The sequence below is a fragment of the Lichenostomus cassidix genome, chromosome 6 (assembly GCF_008360975.1).
Source record: "Lichenostomus cassidix isolate B80296 chromosome 6, HeHo_3.0, whole genome shotgun sequence".
In the NCBI taxonomy this organism is placed as follows: domain Eukaryota; kingdom Metazoa; phylum Chordata; class Aves; order Passeriformes; family Meliphagidae; genus Lichenostomus; species Lichenostomus cassidix.
Window position 1 is genome coordinate 12,458,986 of NC_139487.1, and position 14,312 is coordinate 12,473,297.

Consider the following 14,312-nt stretch of genomic DNA (forward strand, 5'->3'; position numbering starts at 1 on the left):
GCTGTGGGGGTGGGATACAGTGTAGATCTGCCTGAGATCCCCTTTGGTCTGTCCCCCCTCTGCACAAGCTGGCACCGCTAGACAGAGACATGACAAACTCAGCTCTGGTGCGTTGCAGGTCTTGGGTGCTGCTCTGCAAACCAGCCTCGATGTCTGCTCTCTCCTGGAGCTGCAGAAGTGCAGTGAGCCCACAGACTCAGTCACTTCACTGCGCTAGGGGGAACCTGTCCCCGTGGGTTCCCTGGTTGGTGGAGAGAAAACTCACTTGCTCTGTGAGTTTTGAGGGGTTTACAAGCCCAAAGATGACCCCGCTGCCTCTGCAGGGGAGCAAGGATGCTCAGTGCCTTCCCGGGCTGGCTCATCACAGAGGTCAAGGGCCAGTCCCAGAAAGACAGCAGCTGGATGTCCCCAAGGGTGCTGGGGGTGCTGGGCGGCACTGGGCTGGGGACATCGATTGGTCCCTGGCATTTTTAATGAGCTGCCCGACCACATGCTTTAACCTTGCCCATAATGAGGGCGAGCGGCAGAAATTCCTACCGCCTCAGCCGGCTCCCCCAGCCTTAATGAGCTAATCAATACTTGTTCTCAGCTTAATTTCCAGCTAATTGCTCTTTAATGACGCCTGGAAATGGGCAGCCTCTTGCAGGGGGGAGTGGGCAGGCTCCCCCTCCCCAGTGCCAGTCCCCAGTGGCAGGGGGTGCCGGGGTGCTGGCAGCGGGTCACCTTCCCTGGCTGTGTCCCAGCCCTGCTGGCGCTTCTGGAGGCTGGGGAAAGGGAGGGTGGCAAAGGCGACAGGGGCAGTGGTGCCACTGAGTTGGCAGCACCCTCCGGAGCACCCACCCCGTCTGGGGGGCCATGCAGCCCCGAGCACCAGGGCAGGCTGAACACAGGATCCCCCCATCACAGGAGCATGTGCCCAAGCCCCGCAGGACACTACACTGCGGTAAGGCTCCCAGGCTGGGCTCATAGGGGGCTTTCAGCGTGCAGGAAGACAAGGGTGGTGGGGCTGAGATGTCCATGCATTACTCCAGGTTCTGCAGCTTCCAGGTGCACGGTCAGTGTCACCGCAAGGGGCCGGGGACGAGGCCAGCAGTGCCCTGGAGGTGGCAGCAGAGACGCCGCAGCCGCCTGCCCGCAGCGCCACCCGCACCCTGTGCAGGGACAGCCCCCGGGGACATGCAGGGGCTGCGGGGTGCTCCTGTTTGCCGCGGGAGGAGCCGGGCGGGTCACGGGGCGGTGGGAGCCGCTCTCACCCGGCACCTGAGTGTCAAAGTTGGCACGACCGTGCCAGCTCGGGGACATCCCGGGAATGCAGCCCCCGCCGCCTTTTCGGTTCCTCCCTCCCGGTTATTAGATTTGGGCTGATGCAAAACCTTAAGAAACGGCGTGATTGCTGCGGAGATGGAGCTGAGCCGCGGCTCTGGCCGGAGAGCCCGAGCAGACTGGACACCGGGGCGTCCCTTGCCATTCGGCCATCGCGCCTCGGGGCCGGCTGACCCTGCACACAGCTGCAACCGCTTCCCCAAGAATTTGCTGACGGATAGGTTCTTCAGAGGAATTCGGTCTGGAAAAGCCTGGAGAAACCTGAGCCTGGCTGCTTCCCAGAGCGGGTCCGGCCTGGTACGCAGGCGGGGGGGACCTGCCTGTTGCCCATGCCTTGTCCCCTCAGTGGAGCCCTGGAATGTGGCTGGGACCCCTCGACAGCCTTGTTGTGGGCTGGCCAGAACCGAGCTTTTTGAGGCTGTCAGACGGCAGGAAACAGAGAGTGTATTTGTGGTGAAATGAAAGAGATTTGGTTTGCTATCAGGAGACCTCCACGGCCTCAGGCAGTGTGCTGGCAGCATTCTATCCCAGCATCTCTGGTGACATTTGCTTCTGCTGTGACATAAGCCACATTCTCAACCCCACCAGCCCAGCCCCAGTGCCGCTCACCAGCCCTGCCTGACATGAAGTGCATTGAGTCACTTGGCCCAGGGTTTTTTTTCCAAAGTGGATTTTTCCTTTGGCCTCATCTGCCATAAACCCCAGATTGCTGTGGGGTGGTCTGGGACATCAGCCCAAAGCTGTGGAGGAGTCATTGAGGCCAGGAGCAGTGTGGTACCCCTGATTGGACGAGATGTATTTCATGCTGATGGCAGAAGGATGCCACAGAGGCAGGTCTTCCAGGAGCACCCATTGACTCCTGGCTTCAATGTGACCATCACAAGATGGGAAAACAGTGATGGGGAGCAACCCAGCAGGAAGGGAGGAGGAAGCTTTGGTGCTTAAGGCTCAACCTTCAAAGCCCAATGGCAGGAGCTTCACCAGGCCCAGGGAAAGTGAGGAAAAAGGAGACATAACCAGCCAGCACGGGTAGGGAGCCAGGAATGCAATTTAACCAAGTGCCAGGCCATGCAGGCCACCCTTTTCCCCACAAAGCTGTCAAGCAACATGAGCCACAAACCCCATTTGCAGTAGGGCTGTGTTGATTGACTTGAGGTGTGATTGAGCAGAACTCGTTAAGCACAGGTTAGATCTTCCACCCCTCATTCATAGCTGCTACTGTTTATTAGCACATTCAATAGTCTCATTAAGCAGGATGTTTAATTAACTGCCAGGTTTGAGCTCCATCTTGTTGAGCTGAGCTGAGCTGCCCTTGGCTTTCAGGTACTGGGCTGTGTTGCTCCATGACTGCTTGCCCCACTGCTTTTCCCCCTTGGTGGAGCATTGGTGAAGCAAGTGAGGATGTGCTTGGTGCAGGGATGCCTGAATGTGCAGGGAGTCCTTCATCCCAAGAAGGGAATGATGGTATGCCAGGGATAGCACAGGAGGCTCAGCACCCCTGTCTGGTTCACCTATAGTCTGTCTCCTCTCTGCTCAGGCTCTAACCCAGCTCTGGGGCTGTGTGTAGGAAAAGCTCAGCCCTTCCTGACTTTTTCTCTTTTCCCAAAGCAGCTGCAGCCCCAGCTGCTCAGCAGCTCGTGGATGCTGGACCTGAAAACGTGTGGCATGTGGGGACTGCTCTCAATAGGCTGGACAAGGAGAGCCAAAGAGGAAGGCAGCCCTGAGCCGAGGGGCTGGGGGCCACAGAGGGGGAGTGGGACGTGAGGCTGAAGGCAGAGCTGGCAGGAAACCCCACTCTGCAGCAGGGGGCTGGAGGGGGGAGTTTGGCTGGCAAAGACAGATTTAAGGGGGCTGAAGCCTGCCGCGTTTTCCATCGTTAGACATGGCTGGATTCACAACGTGACCGAGCAAAAGCCCTGGAACCCGGAACGAATTTGCAGGAGGTTGTTGGAAAGCAAAAGCAGATTTTTGCAGCATAGTGAAGGAAACCAGATCCTTAGAGGGGTCCTACTTTGCTTGAGCTTCACGGGGGAAGTAAATCCCACGAATTCCTTGCCTGGAGGAGAGGAGAGGGCTGTGTGATCTCCCCGGCACAGCATCCGGAGCAAGATGCAAATGCATGGTGCATGTTTGTGCTGCAAAGGCAAGCTGGCTCCCCCGCTCCTCAGAGCCAGGGAAACTGAGGCAGGGAGCAGCAAGGCAGCTTGCTGGGGAGGTCTGGAGCCTCAGCCCTGTGCACACGGGTTTTGTACTGCTGTGGCATGGAGCAACCCCACCATTGCTCCCGACAGCTCCACTCCAGCCAAGGGAACACCGTTGTTTACAGCCCAACATCCCCTTCAAACCTGGCTCCTGCTGTGGGGCGAGTGCAGACATTCCCCGGGAGTTATGGCCCATTGACTTACGGCAGCTGCTCAGCTTTTCAGTCTATGTTTCCCAACCAAATTACAGGCTGAGAGATGCTTTTGACCACTTCCTTAGCCATGCCCACCTCTCCCGTTCACTTGTCCCCAAGGACTCCTGCAAATCTGGGCTGCACAAGAGGGTACCCCAGTGCCCTCCTGCCCCGTGGATGGAGCGGAGCATTAGCCCAGGTCCCGCACACGGCTGGGGGTGACCCCAGCGTGGGGGTGCGCGGGGAGGTGCCTGTGTCACGGAGCCGGAGCGGCAGAGCCCCGGGGCCAGGCTGCGGTGCGCAGCGGGACCCCGGCAGGGAAGGGGTGCCGGCCAGCCCGTGTCCCGGTCCAGGGACGGGCCGCGGGCCCGGAGAGGGGCGGGGGGATTCACGTTTCGCTGACATCACGGCGGTGCCGGAGCGGCCGGGGGCCAGCAGCCCCGGGGGCCAGCAGCCCCGCCGCCACGGCCACTGCACACCCGCGGCCGCCGGCACCGGCGCCTCCGGTAAGTGGCGGCTTATGGAGGGGTGGCTGCTGGGGAGCCCCGGGGAACGTCGTGCCCCTTCCCAGCACTCTTCCAGAACCCCCAGTGCCTGCACCCCAGTCGTGGGGAGCCAGAGACCAACTTTTCAGTTCCCCCGTACCCTTTCTCTGGCCCCCCACATCCACCGGGGGATGGAGCTTTGCCCCGTACAGACTGGGGTAGGGTGGGCCGGGGGAGGGCTCGGCACTGGGATCCTCTGCCCCTTTCCACCCCTGGGGGGCTCGGTGGTCTCTGGTAAACCGGTCAAATCTTCACGGTTTGTTATCCGGGGTGTACATATGTGTAACCCACTACCCGGGCCATCCCCACCCCAGCTCTGGGCTGTGTTAGCCCCGAGAGTGCGGGGTGTAGTTGGGGGGTGGGCTGCAGCTTTCCCTTCGGTACTGTTCCTAGCGGGAGGGGAGGGGACAGCCTGTCTGCCTGCGTCCCCTCCCCAGCCTCTCTCGCTTATGCTGTGTCGCCCTGGGGCAGGGGACCATAATTTCCCCCATTTCAGAGGAGGCAGCCAGGGTGTAACAGGGAGAAGAGAGGGATGTTCACAAAGGGATTCGCCACCCTCTCTGGGGACAGGCTCTGAGATGCCACGTTTTCCCCCCCAGCAGAGATGGGAAGCCCAGAGCAGATCAGCCTCTTCTTATCCTGAGTAGGTAATGCAGGCTTGGGGTTTGAGGGCTGGGACCCTGCTGTGCTGGTACAGGCTGACCACACTGTGTCTGCCATCAGTCCACTGCCTGTGCACTGAGCTCCTCCATGCCCACCCTCAGTTGCCTGTGAGATAACTCAGAGGGTCACAAAAACTTCTGGGGAGTGGGCATATTTTTCCCTGCTCAGGTAGGTGGTGCCTAAAAAGAGGGGTTACAGCACAGGGAGGGAAGGAGAACAAAAGTCAGGAATGATTGGGAGCATCCTCCTGGCTCGGCTGCCTCCGGCACAGAAAGAGTATCTTGTCTGCAGGATCAGCCACTCCATTGTGCTTGTGTGGATGGTGAGGGAGAAAAAAGGGCTCATGACCCTTGCAAAGCAATGGGGAAAGGAAAGGGGCTTGAGAGTAGCTTTCTGACAGGAGACCAGGAGCAGAGTATGAACCTGCTGAACCATAATGTTGTAGAACAGCCTGTCCAGTGCCCTCCTAGCCCTGTGGCTTCCCAGGCTTTGCCAGGGTCAGAGGAGGCTAGACTTTTCATGCTGGGCTGCCAAGAGAACAAGGATGAAACCTGGTGGGTCTGGGGTCATCAGGTGTTCAGCCCTCCAGAAGATGTTCAGTGTCTCAGGGCAGGGGAGCTGCTTGAGGAGATTCAAGTTGCAAAGGCTGTGGCTACAGGGCTGGGGGTGAGAGAGGCTGGGCCCAACCCTCCCCTGCACATCATGCAGTGCTGGTACTTCGAGCAAGCCAGCCAGGAGCTGAAAGAGTGGGAGACACTTCCTGCACCAGTAACACATGTCCTCCCTCCTCACAGGCCAGGATGGCTCCTCAGATCTAGACAGGGAGACCAGAGCAGTGCCAGAAATCCCCATCCAAGTGATAGTGGGATTGCGATAGAGGAGCTGCCGTGAGGATGTCTGAAGCCAAGCCCCTCAGCATCTCTTTCCTCGTGCTTTCCTTGCTCTGCTTGCACTGGGCTTTGCTCCAGCTGGGCCAGGCTTTTCCCAGCGCCTCTGACTACCTCCAGCGGGGCTGGCAACGGCTGCTGGAGGAAGGGGAGGGCTGCCCCGAGTGCCAGCCAGAGGAGTGCCCGATGCCACGCGGGTGCCTGGCTGGCACAGTGCGGGATGCCTGCGACTGCTGCTGGGAATGTGCCAACCTGGAGGGACAGATCTGCGACCTGGACAACACCAACCACTTCTACGGCAAGTGTGGGGAGCACCTGGAGTGCCGGCTGGATGCTGGGGACTTGCGTCACGGCGAGGTGCCCGAGCCCCAGTGTGCCTGCATCTCCCACCTGGCCCTCTGTGGCTCCGATGGCAAAACCTACACCCAGATCTGCAGGTTCCAGGAGGCTGCCCGTGCCCATCCGGATGCCAACCTCACTGTGGCCCACGAGGGTCCCTGTGAGTCAGGTAGTGCCTCTGGAGCTGTGGGAAGAGGGGAGCAAGGGGTTCTGGCTTAGCTGTTTCAGCTGTCAGCAAAACCACAGGGACATGACAGCACTGCAGGCTGCTCCATGCAGTGTCAGGCTCCACCTAGTTCCCCCACCCTGCTGCTCTGGGGGAGCCCCTTGCAGATCCAGGGCTTGGAGAAATGTGGGAGCAGCTTCGCCAAGAGGGAGTGGAGCTTATGGGAAGCAACAAATGCTGCTGGAGCAGATGGGGAAGTTCCAGGGAATTGTTAGCGAATTCTTGGCGGCAGTGCTGGGTTCACGCTGGCCTGTTGCTCCCGAGAAATGTGCCTTCCTCCTGCAAAACGAAACTGGGTTTGGTTTGGCTTGGCTGTGTGATTTCCATCTCCCATTTAAAACACAGGTGGGGGCTGAGAGGGGACAGTCTAGCAGGAAGGCCATGCTCCAGCCTCCCCAGTCCGACACATGTCACCCAGTGCTGTCACCACAGCCCAAGGGATGTCAAGGTTGACCTTATTTTCTGTAGATCATCATGTTCTTGAGTGTTTCCACAGGTGTATTTGGAGGTAGAGACCTTCCCTTGACCTCTGGCTCATGCTATCGGCCAGGTCACCAAGCAGGTGTGGGTAAGAAGGGTAGTCCTCACTCTGTCCCTCCAGAGAAGGGACGTGGAACCTGGAGGTGTTGACTCTATCTGACTCCCTTCATTGCTGGCACAAGCTCTGTGTCAGAGCAGAGGCCTCATTTGGCTGGAAGCTCAACTACCTCATCCATCCTCACCAGCCTCAGGCTGGATGAGTGCCCCTTGGCCTTTCTCCTGCAGGAGGAGTGTGCTCCGATCGCTCAGGAGAGCTTTGCTTTGTAACACTGCTGTCATGACACTGCTCCTGCTGCATGTGTCCCTTGAGCATCAGGGCACAGGCAGGGAGAGTGAAGCCAGCAGGGATAGCAACCCTCCATGAACTGGGGGTGGGGAGGGCTGGGGAGGGAGCTCCCAGTCCCAGCTGTGAGGAGGGACCACATCCTTGGGAAAGGTGAGGGTCTGCCATGGATGGGAGAGGAGAGAGGCATGGGAAGGGTCCCAGCATCTCCATGTGTGAACCAAATGGTGATGCTCCAGAGACCAGCCCAAGAGAGCCCATGGGACCTGCCAAGGGTGGACCTCTTCTGAGCCCACCCTGCTCTCCTGTATCCCTCTCCCCAGAGCCTCAGATCACCTCTCCTCCCGATGACACATGGAACATCACCGGGCAGGATGTCATCTTCGGCTGTGAGGTCTTCGCCTACCCCATGGCATCCATCGAGTGGAGGAAGGATGGCACAGAGATGCTGCTGCCTGGAGATGACCCACACATCTCTGTCCAGGTGAGGGGCGTGCCTAGGGCATTGAAGACAACCCCAGAATGACCCAGTGCTTCTCAGAGCTCATGGACAACCAGACCTGAGAGTGGTCATACTCTGGGAATGGCCAAGCCTGGCTGCCTGGGCATGAGAAGGGGTGACTGGAGGCTGCATACCATGAGGACTTACTGAGTCAGGTCTGGTGTCTCAATAGTCTATCAGTATAGCTCTCTTCTGTGATTTCCTCTAGTAGTTTTTGAACTTATTCATATTTTTGGGGACGTGCAGAGTGCTGCAACAGGGAGTTTCCCGCCTCCCTGCCTTTAGTTTGCTGGCTTCACTTGCAGTCCCACTGGCAGGGCTGGAGAAGAGGACCTCCTGAGTGCCTTCCACCCTGGGTTGTCCTCTGGTCCTACCAGCACACTCAGACAGTTCCTGTCCTTTTCCCATCAGCAGGGCTTCCCTCCCAGAGCTTGCAGGCCCAGGGGTCAACATCCTGCCTGTGGCCAGCCCCAAATATAGCACCCAGCTGGGCGCACCTAGCTATTAGAGGGTGTGGGCAGAGGCAAAGGGGCCATGCACCTCAGCCAGGCACCAACAGGGAAGAAACTGTGGTGGGATGGATGGAGGGAGACAGGGGAGCAGGTGGAACCTGTCACTGTGGCCCCTTTCCATACTTCTGTCCTTCAAGCCTCCCCATAGCCTGTCACCAGGTCTGACCAAAGATTTTCACCCCAAGCAAGGCTACCCTGCCTGGTTGGAAGAAACCCTACTGTCTCCACCCCTGGCCACTGCACCATAATAGCAGCCTACAAACACAGCTGCGGCCCAGCTGGGTCAGGAAAAGCTTATTTATTCCTGGGGATAAACAGAAAATAGCATGGTTGCTGCCAGAGCAATCCTGGGACACTACTGCCTGCTGAAACAGGGGACCCAGGGCTCTGTGGCACAGATTCCCTCTTGCTTCTGCTACAAGTGCTAACAGAAATCCCCCCTTCTTGCAGTTCAGAGGTGGCCCCCAGAAATATGAAGTGACAGGCTGGCTCCAGATCCAGGGTGTGCGGGTGACAGATGAGGGCACGTACCGCTGCTTCGCCAGGAACAGGGTCGGGGAGGTGGTGGCATTGGCCAGCCTGACTGTCTTCACACCAGGTGAGCACCATGTCCTTGTCCCCGTGCTCTCATGGGGATGAGGGAAGGGATGTTTGGGCAGAGTGCCCCAGCATGGCAGGAGCTGCTGGAGCATAGGGCTGTGCTGGGGATGCCCCAGAAAGCTGCTGTGCATGGTTTGGCTTTGGTCCTGGTGGGGAAGGGAATAGGCACTGCAGGGTGGCAATGTCACATTGTCCCCATGCTGCCATTTCAGACCAACTCAACCTGACGGACTTCTCCCTGCCAAAGCCCCACGTGACACCTGAGGACTACGGGGAGAGTGAGGAAGACTACTACTAGCCCAGAGATGGCATGTCCGGCTGCAGAGATCACCTTGCCCACAGTGACCCTTCCCTGGGGGCTGGGGACATCTCTGGAGCAAGCACCCTCTGGCCCAAAACTCCTTCTCTGAACAATCCTGGCACACCAGCCTGGTTTTTGGGGTGGGGGGGCAGGGTGACACATCCTTTAGGGGTGCTGGGGGGTGGGATACTGGCTGGTTGGTGCAAGGGCTGGAACCAGGGACAGCTCTGCCTGGAGCAGGGTAGGTCTGTCCTCTGGCACTGAGTGGAGACAAAAAGGACACTGTGGGGACAGCTGTGCTGTGTGATGAGGACTTGGTGCTGGGGATGGAGACAAGACCCTTTGGGAGAGTGAAGCCAGGCCAGGGGCATCCCTGCCCTGTATGAATCATTTTTGGGGAAGCTGGAGCAGGGATCTGGGGCCTGGCTGTGATAACCAGTGTGTCACCCCCATGTTTGCTCTGTATCCCCCAAGCACAGAGACATCCCAGCTTCTCCCCAGAACCTGAGGAACCTGCTGCCAAAACATCCTTCTCTTCAGTTTTGTTTTTAACCAGAGAAGTAGTGATTTGAGGAAACCAGACACTCGTGGCTTTCAGTGGTGTCTTTTCTCCAGCTGAACCGCCCTTGTGGTCAGAAACACTTTGGCCTTTTTTTGACTGACTTCATGTTTTCCCTTCCATGCCTTTGACTGACTTCATGCTTTCCTTTGTCATTTCAGTTGATGTTGTTTAAAATATACATGTAGGTCAAAGCCAAAGCTAGCCAACTGTCCTGCATCCACAAGGATGATTATGGGGGTGAGGAGGGTGCAAACACTGTGGGCGTTACCTTGCCCATTGTGGGTGTTTAAGTTGAGGAGCCCTCCTGCCCATCCCAGTGCTCACAGCTGGTCCTGGTGTGGGTCCTACCCTTCTCACCCCACATGGGGATGGGGAGGCCCAGCAGACCATCTCCTGTGCAGAGGAGATGCATCAACCCAGATCATTGTACTCCCATGTGTTTGGATCCCATCCTGCTGCTGCCCGTTTTCATCTTGGGGTTCTATATTCTGCGACACTCTGGTCTCCACCCTGGTGACCACAGCCCTGTGAAGTTTGGAGTGGCTCCGTGCCTAGCTGGTGAAGGACAGGGATGCCCCAGTTTCCACTGGAAACACTATATTTAAAAAAAAAAAAAAATCCCACCTACCTCCCAGAGCTGGTGATTTAGAGAAAACTTCTATTTGGGGGGTGCACAGGAAGGAAGCTCAGAGCTCCACTGTCCTGATCAGTGCCCAGAGATGGCAGTCAGGACCCCTTCCTGTGGGCATACTGGGGCTGAGCTCACATTCAAGGGGTGCTTTACCTCCCAAAGCAGCAGCATTTACAGGATTTCTGGTGCTCAAAACCTCCATATGGACCAAACCACTTCCAGTTACTCAGTCCCAGCTCCGGGGAGGTCCAGAGGTGCAGCAGGGAGCCAGACCCTGTGAGGAAAGGACTGGCCAGACCCCAGGCAGGAGCAGGCAGGATGCAATAAGGCTGGCAGCTCGGGTGCTGTGCTACTCTCCTTCACATGTTTTTTCTTTTCTTTTCTTCCTTTTTCTCTTGAGAGCTGGCTCAGACCACACAATTACAGCACTGAAACCTGAACAAGCAAATAAAAGGGATTTGTCTGGAGTTGGCAGCAGAGCAAAATTCCTGTAGAAGCTGAGGCTGGGCCAGTCCTGGCTCCCTGTACCACAGCTCGACGAGGCACTGCTGCCCTGCCTGCTTGAGTGCCTGGCCTCTCTGGCAGCAAACCCCTTCTCAGCCAGAGAAATGCAAAAGCCACCCGTGCCTCAGTTTCTCCTTCCATCCAACAGCATAACAGAATCCTCCCCAGCTGCTCCATCAGATTTGGAGGGTGTTCAGGAGGGACCAGGGACAGAAGTGTGCCATTGGCTGTTATTTTGCATTTTTTTTTGGGTGTAAAAGATCCTTTCAGAGGAGCTGGGCCTTTTTTTATCCATCCTGAACCTCTTACTGTTTCGCACACAAATGAGCTGGTGGAACTGGGCCATGCTAAGGCTGAGGCTGCCACGGGGAAATCCGAGAGCTTCCCGGAGCTTCAGCAGTCAAGAGCTGCTTGCTGGGCTCCCTGCCGGTGCCCGGGGCTGGCCCCTGGCCAGGGCTGCCATGCCAACCCTCCTCAGGGCCAGGCTCGCCCTGCTGGTGTTGGCACGAATCCAGGTTGTGCTGGGTGTGGATACAGCTTTGGTCTGGCTGGAGAGTGTCGGGTGGGTCACACACTCCATCCCTGGCTCTCCATGTGCTCTGCAGGACAATGCCCTGCCTGGGCAACTGCGTTTTGGCCTCAGTCCTTGCTCCCCTCAGCTTCACACCCAGTGCCTTCATACCCTGTAGGTAGCTGGCAGGGGATGCTGGTGGTTCCTGCCTGGCAAGAAGAGCAGGGGGGATGTGGTGTCTGAGAGGTGGGAACTTAAGAAAAAGCCCTTGGCCAAAATTAACCAAACCAAGGGCTGTGTCTCCCAGTCTCCTCAGATCCCCCTGAGGGAGAGCGTTGTCTGACTGGAAGGCTGAAGCTCAGCCAGTATTTGAGCTCCACTCCCCCCAAGATGAAGGGCAGCAGAGCAGCTCCAGGGACACAGAGGGGTCTGGTGTCTCCCTAACCCCATTCCCAGTCTTGCCATTTCCAGCCACTTAAAAATTAAAGGAACCAATATTGCTGCACGGCTGGAATCGGTCACTGCCACAGAGCTTAATTGAGGTTATTTGTTGGCTCTAAAAACGTTTGGTCACCTCTGCTGCTGGCTGCTCAGATATTTCCTGCAGCCCCTGCCCCAACAGGGGAGTCACCCCAGGCTCTGCAGATCCTGTTCTCAGCTCCAGGCACCTGGAGGGTCCCTGGGACCTGACCAACCTGGTGTCCACGTGGGTTCAGAGGGTGTGCCCCAATAGCATGCAGCACCAAATTCCTTTGCTGGCCGATTTTTGGGGTAGTTGCTTTCTGGTGGCAGAGGGGGCTGAGCATCTCCTGCCAGCCGAGCCGCTTGCACTCAGAGCACCCAATCAGCCCCGAGGTCAGGCTGATGTCAGGGATAGAGAAAGCTGGACTGGGAAGTGTTAAGGTGGCCACTGGCCCGGGGGCAGCACTGACACCTCCTGGGATGAGCAGGGTGTGGGTACCTCCCGGGGCACCAGAGGTCACTGCTAGCCTAGGTGCAAAGGAAGTGGGGCTTGTCCTGCTGGCACCGGAAAGACCCTGGAGGTGCACCCTCTGAGCAGCCACCAAGCTGCAGGGTTTTCTGGTCTGCAGGGAGAACCCACCAAGTTTGGCAAGTAAATATATGCCTGTTACAAACACATGCTGTGTCTGTCCTTCTGTGCCCTTGGGGGTGCTGGACCTGCCCCTGTCTGGTCCTGGGCAGGAGGCACATGGAGTCATATAATGGTTTGGATTGGAAGGAACCTTAGAGGTCAGTTAGCTCCAATGCCCCTGCCATGGGCAGGGACACCTTCCACTTGACCAGGGACACCTTCCACTAGACTAGGTTGCTCAGGGCCCCATCCAGCCTGGTCTAGAGCACTTCCAGGGCTGGGGTGTCCACAGCTGCTCTGGGCAACCCGTGCCAGCTCTTCACCACTCTCACAAAAGGGAATTTCTTTCTAATATCTGATCTAAACTTCTCTCCATTTAAAGCCATTCACCCTTGTTCTGTCACTACATGGCCTTGTCAAAAGTCCCTATCCAGCTCTCTTATAGCCCCTTTAGGTTCTGGAAGGTACTCTAAGGTGTTCCTTGAGCCTTCTCTTCCTCAGCCTATTCTTCCTCAGGCTCAACTCTCTCTGCCTGTCTCCAGCCCTCTGAGCATCTTTGTGGCCCTCCTCAGGACTCGCTCCAGGACAGGTCCACATTCTTCTTACACTGGGAGTCCCAGAGCTGGACACAGCACTCAGGGTCTCACAAAAGCAGAGTAGAGGGATTGAATCACCTCCCTCGACCTGCTGGCCGCTCTTCTTGTGGTGCATCTGTGCCTCCATCCCAAAGTCCATGTTTGGGCCACGGCCGTGATTAGCCGTTAAACAGTGCCATCTCCTGGCAAAGCCACCGGCCACGCGGGGCCCTGCCACTGCGCTGGGCAGCTTGCAAAAGCATGCGGGGCCTTGGGCACCCCTGGAGCACCCTGACCCTCAAATCCACCCATGCCTGCTCCACGCCCTCTCCCTGCCCCTGGCAGAACCTCTGCTTTGCTGGGAGGGGCGATGCCATCTTAGGGGACATGAGTTTGAACTGTCTCTTGGGATGATCACCAGAGGCAAGGCATCCTCTTGACACTGGTTTGGATGGCTGCTGCTGGCAGAGCTGGGATGAGGCAGAGCCTGGAGATGTTCAGCTGCAATCCTTGGGTGTCTAATTTGAGCTAGGGCTGCAAAAGGGTCAACACCCCTCATGGCCACCCTGCACAGTGAGCATCTCCAATGGGAGATCGATGGCTTCTGGCAGAGGCTCATTGAGCCTGAGCTGATCACTGGTTGTGCCTGGATGGAAGCAGCACTGCAACCTTCTTCTGTAAACAGGTAAACTGAGGCATGAAGCAACTACATGGGGAGAACTCAACCAGAGCCAGAGAGACCTTCAGGGCAGAGTGACCAGGTATCCCCAGGACTTCTGTCCCCAACCTGTCCCCAGCCCTGTGGGAGGTGGCATTTTTCCTCCTGTTCTCTGCATGGCACCTCTTCACCCTGCTGCAGTGGCTCAGGGAGAATATAAAAAGAGCAGGACGGCTTCCCTGCCTCCACCCAGTACTTATGCTGCCTGATAAACAGAATGGAAATAAATCCTCCTGCATTTGCAGCAAATAGGTCTCCATGGGGGGTTGCTTTCAATAATTCAAATGCCGTTGCAGAGCAGAGTCCACGCCAATGGGTTTTAATAAACACAGCCATAATGTGACATGCAATTTATTATTAAGCTTAAAACAGGAAGCAAAGAGTTTAATAAAAGCACCAGGTTCCCTGTATCAGTCACAGCAAGTGGTGGGGTGCTAGCTGTGGGGGGAGGATGGGCGAGCTGGCTGCAGGGACACACAGAGCTGGGTTTAATTTGCCACATGCTCCTTGAGCTGGGGCTGCAGGAGTCCTGGGCAGTGCATGGAGATGTGAGCCAGACCAGTGGGAAATGGGGATTATTGCCAGGACAGGGTAAGATGTGA

The 14,312-nt window shown here is 57.3% G+C and overlaps 1 protein-coding gene and 1 long non-coding RNA gene across 2 annotated transcripts; both read left to right on the top strand.

Annotated features, from left to right (window-relative positions):
* The first annotated feature begins 4,081 nt into the window (after positions 1-4,081).
* KAZALD1 (Kazal type serine peptidase inhibitor domain 1) lies at positions 4,082-9,270 on the top strand. Its single transcript, XM_085064986.1, has 5 exons — positions 4,082-4,224; positions 5,721-6,321; positions 7,525-7,685; positions 8,666-8,813; positions 9,028-9,270. The coding sequence occupies exons 2-5, from the start codon at positions 5,820-5,822 to the stop codon at positions 9,111-9,113; spliced, it is 897 nt and encodes a 298-aa protein (XP_084921112.1). The 5' UTR covers positions 4,082-4,224; positions 5,721-5,819; the 3' UTR covers positions 9,114-9,270.
* A 6-nt stretch (positions 9,271-9,276) lies between these two features.
* Positions 9,277-14,053, top strand: LOC146435223 (uncharacterized). The gene is made up of 2 exons (XR_014853177.1): positions 9,277-9,747; positions 13,678-14,053. It is a non-coding gene; the product is annotated as an uncharacterized LOC146435223 (long non-coding RNA).
* The last annotated feature ends 259 nt before the right edge of the window (positions 14,054-14,312 follow it).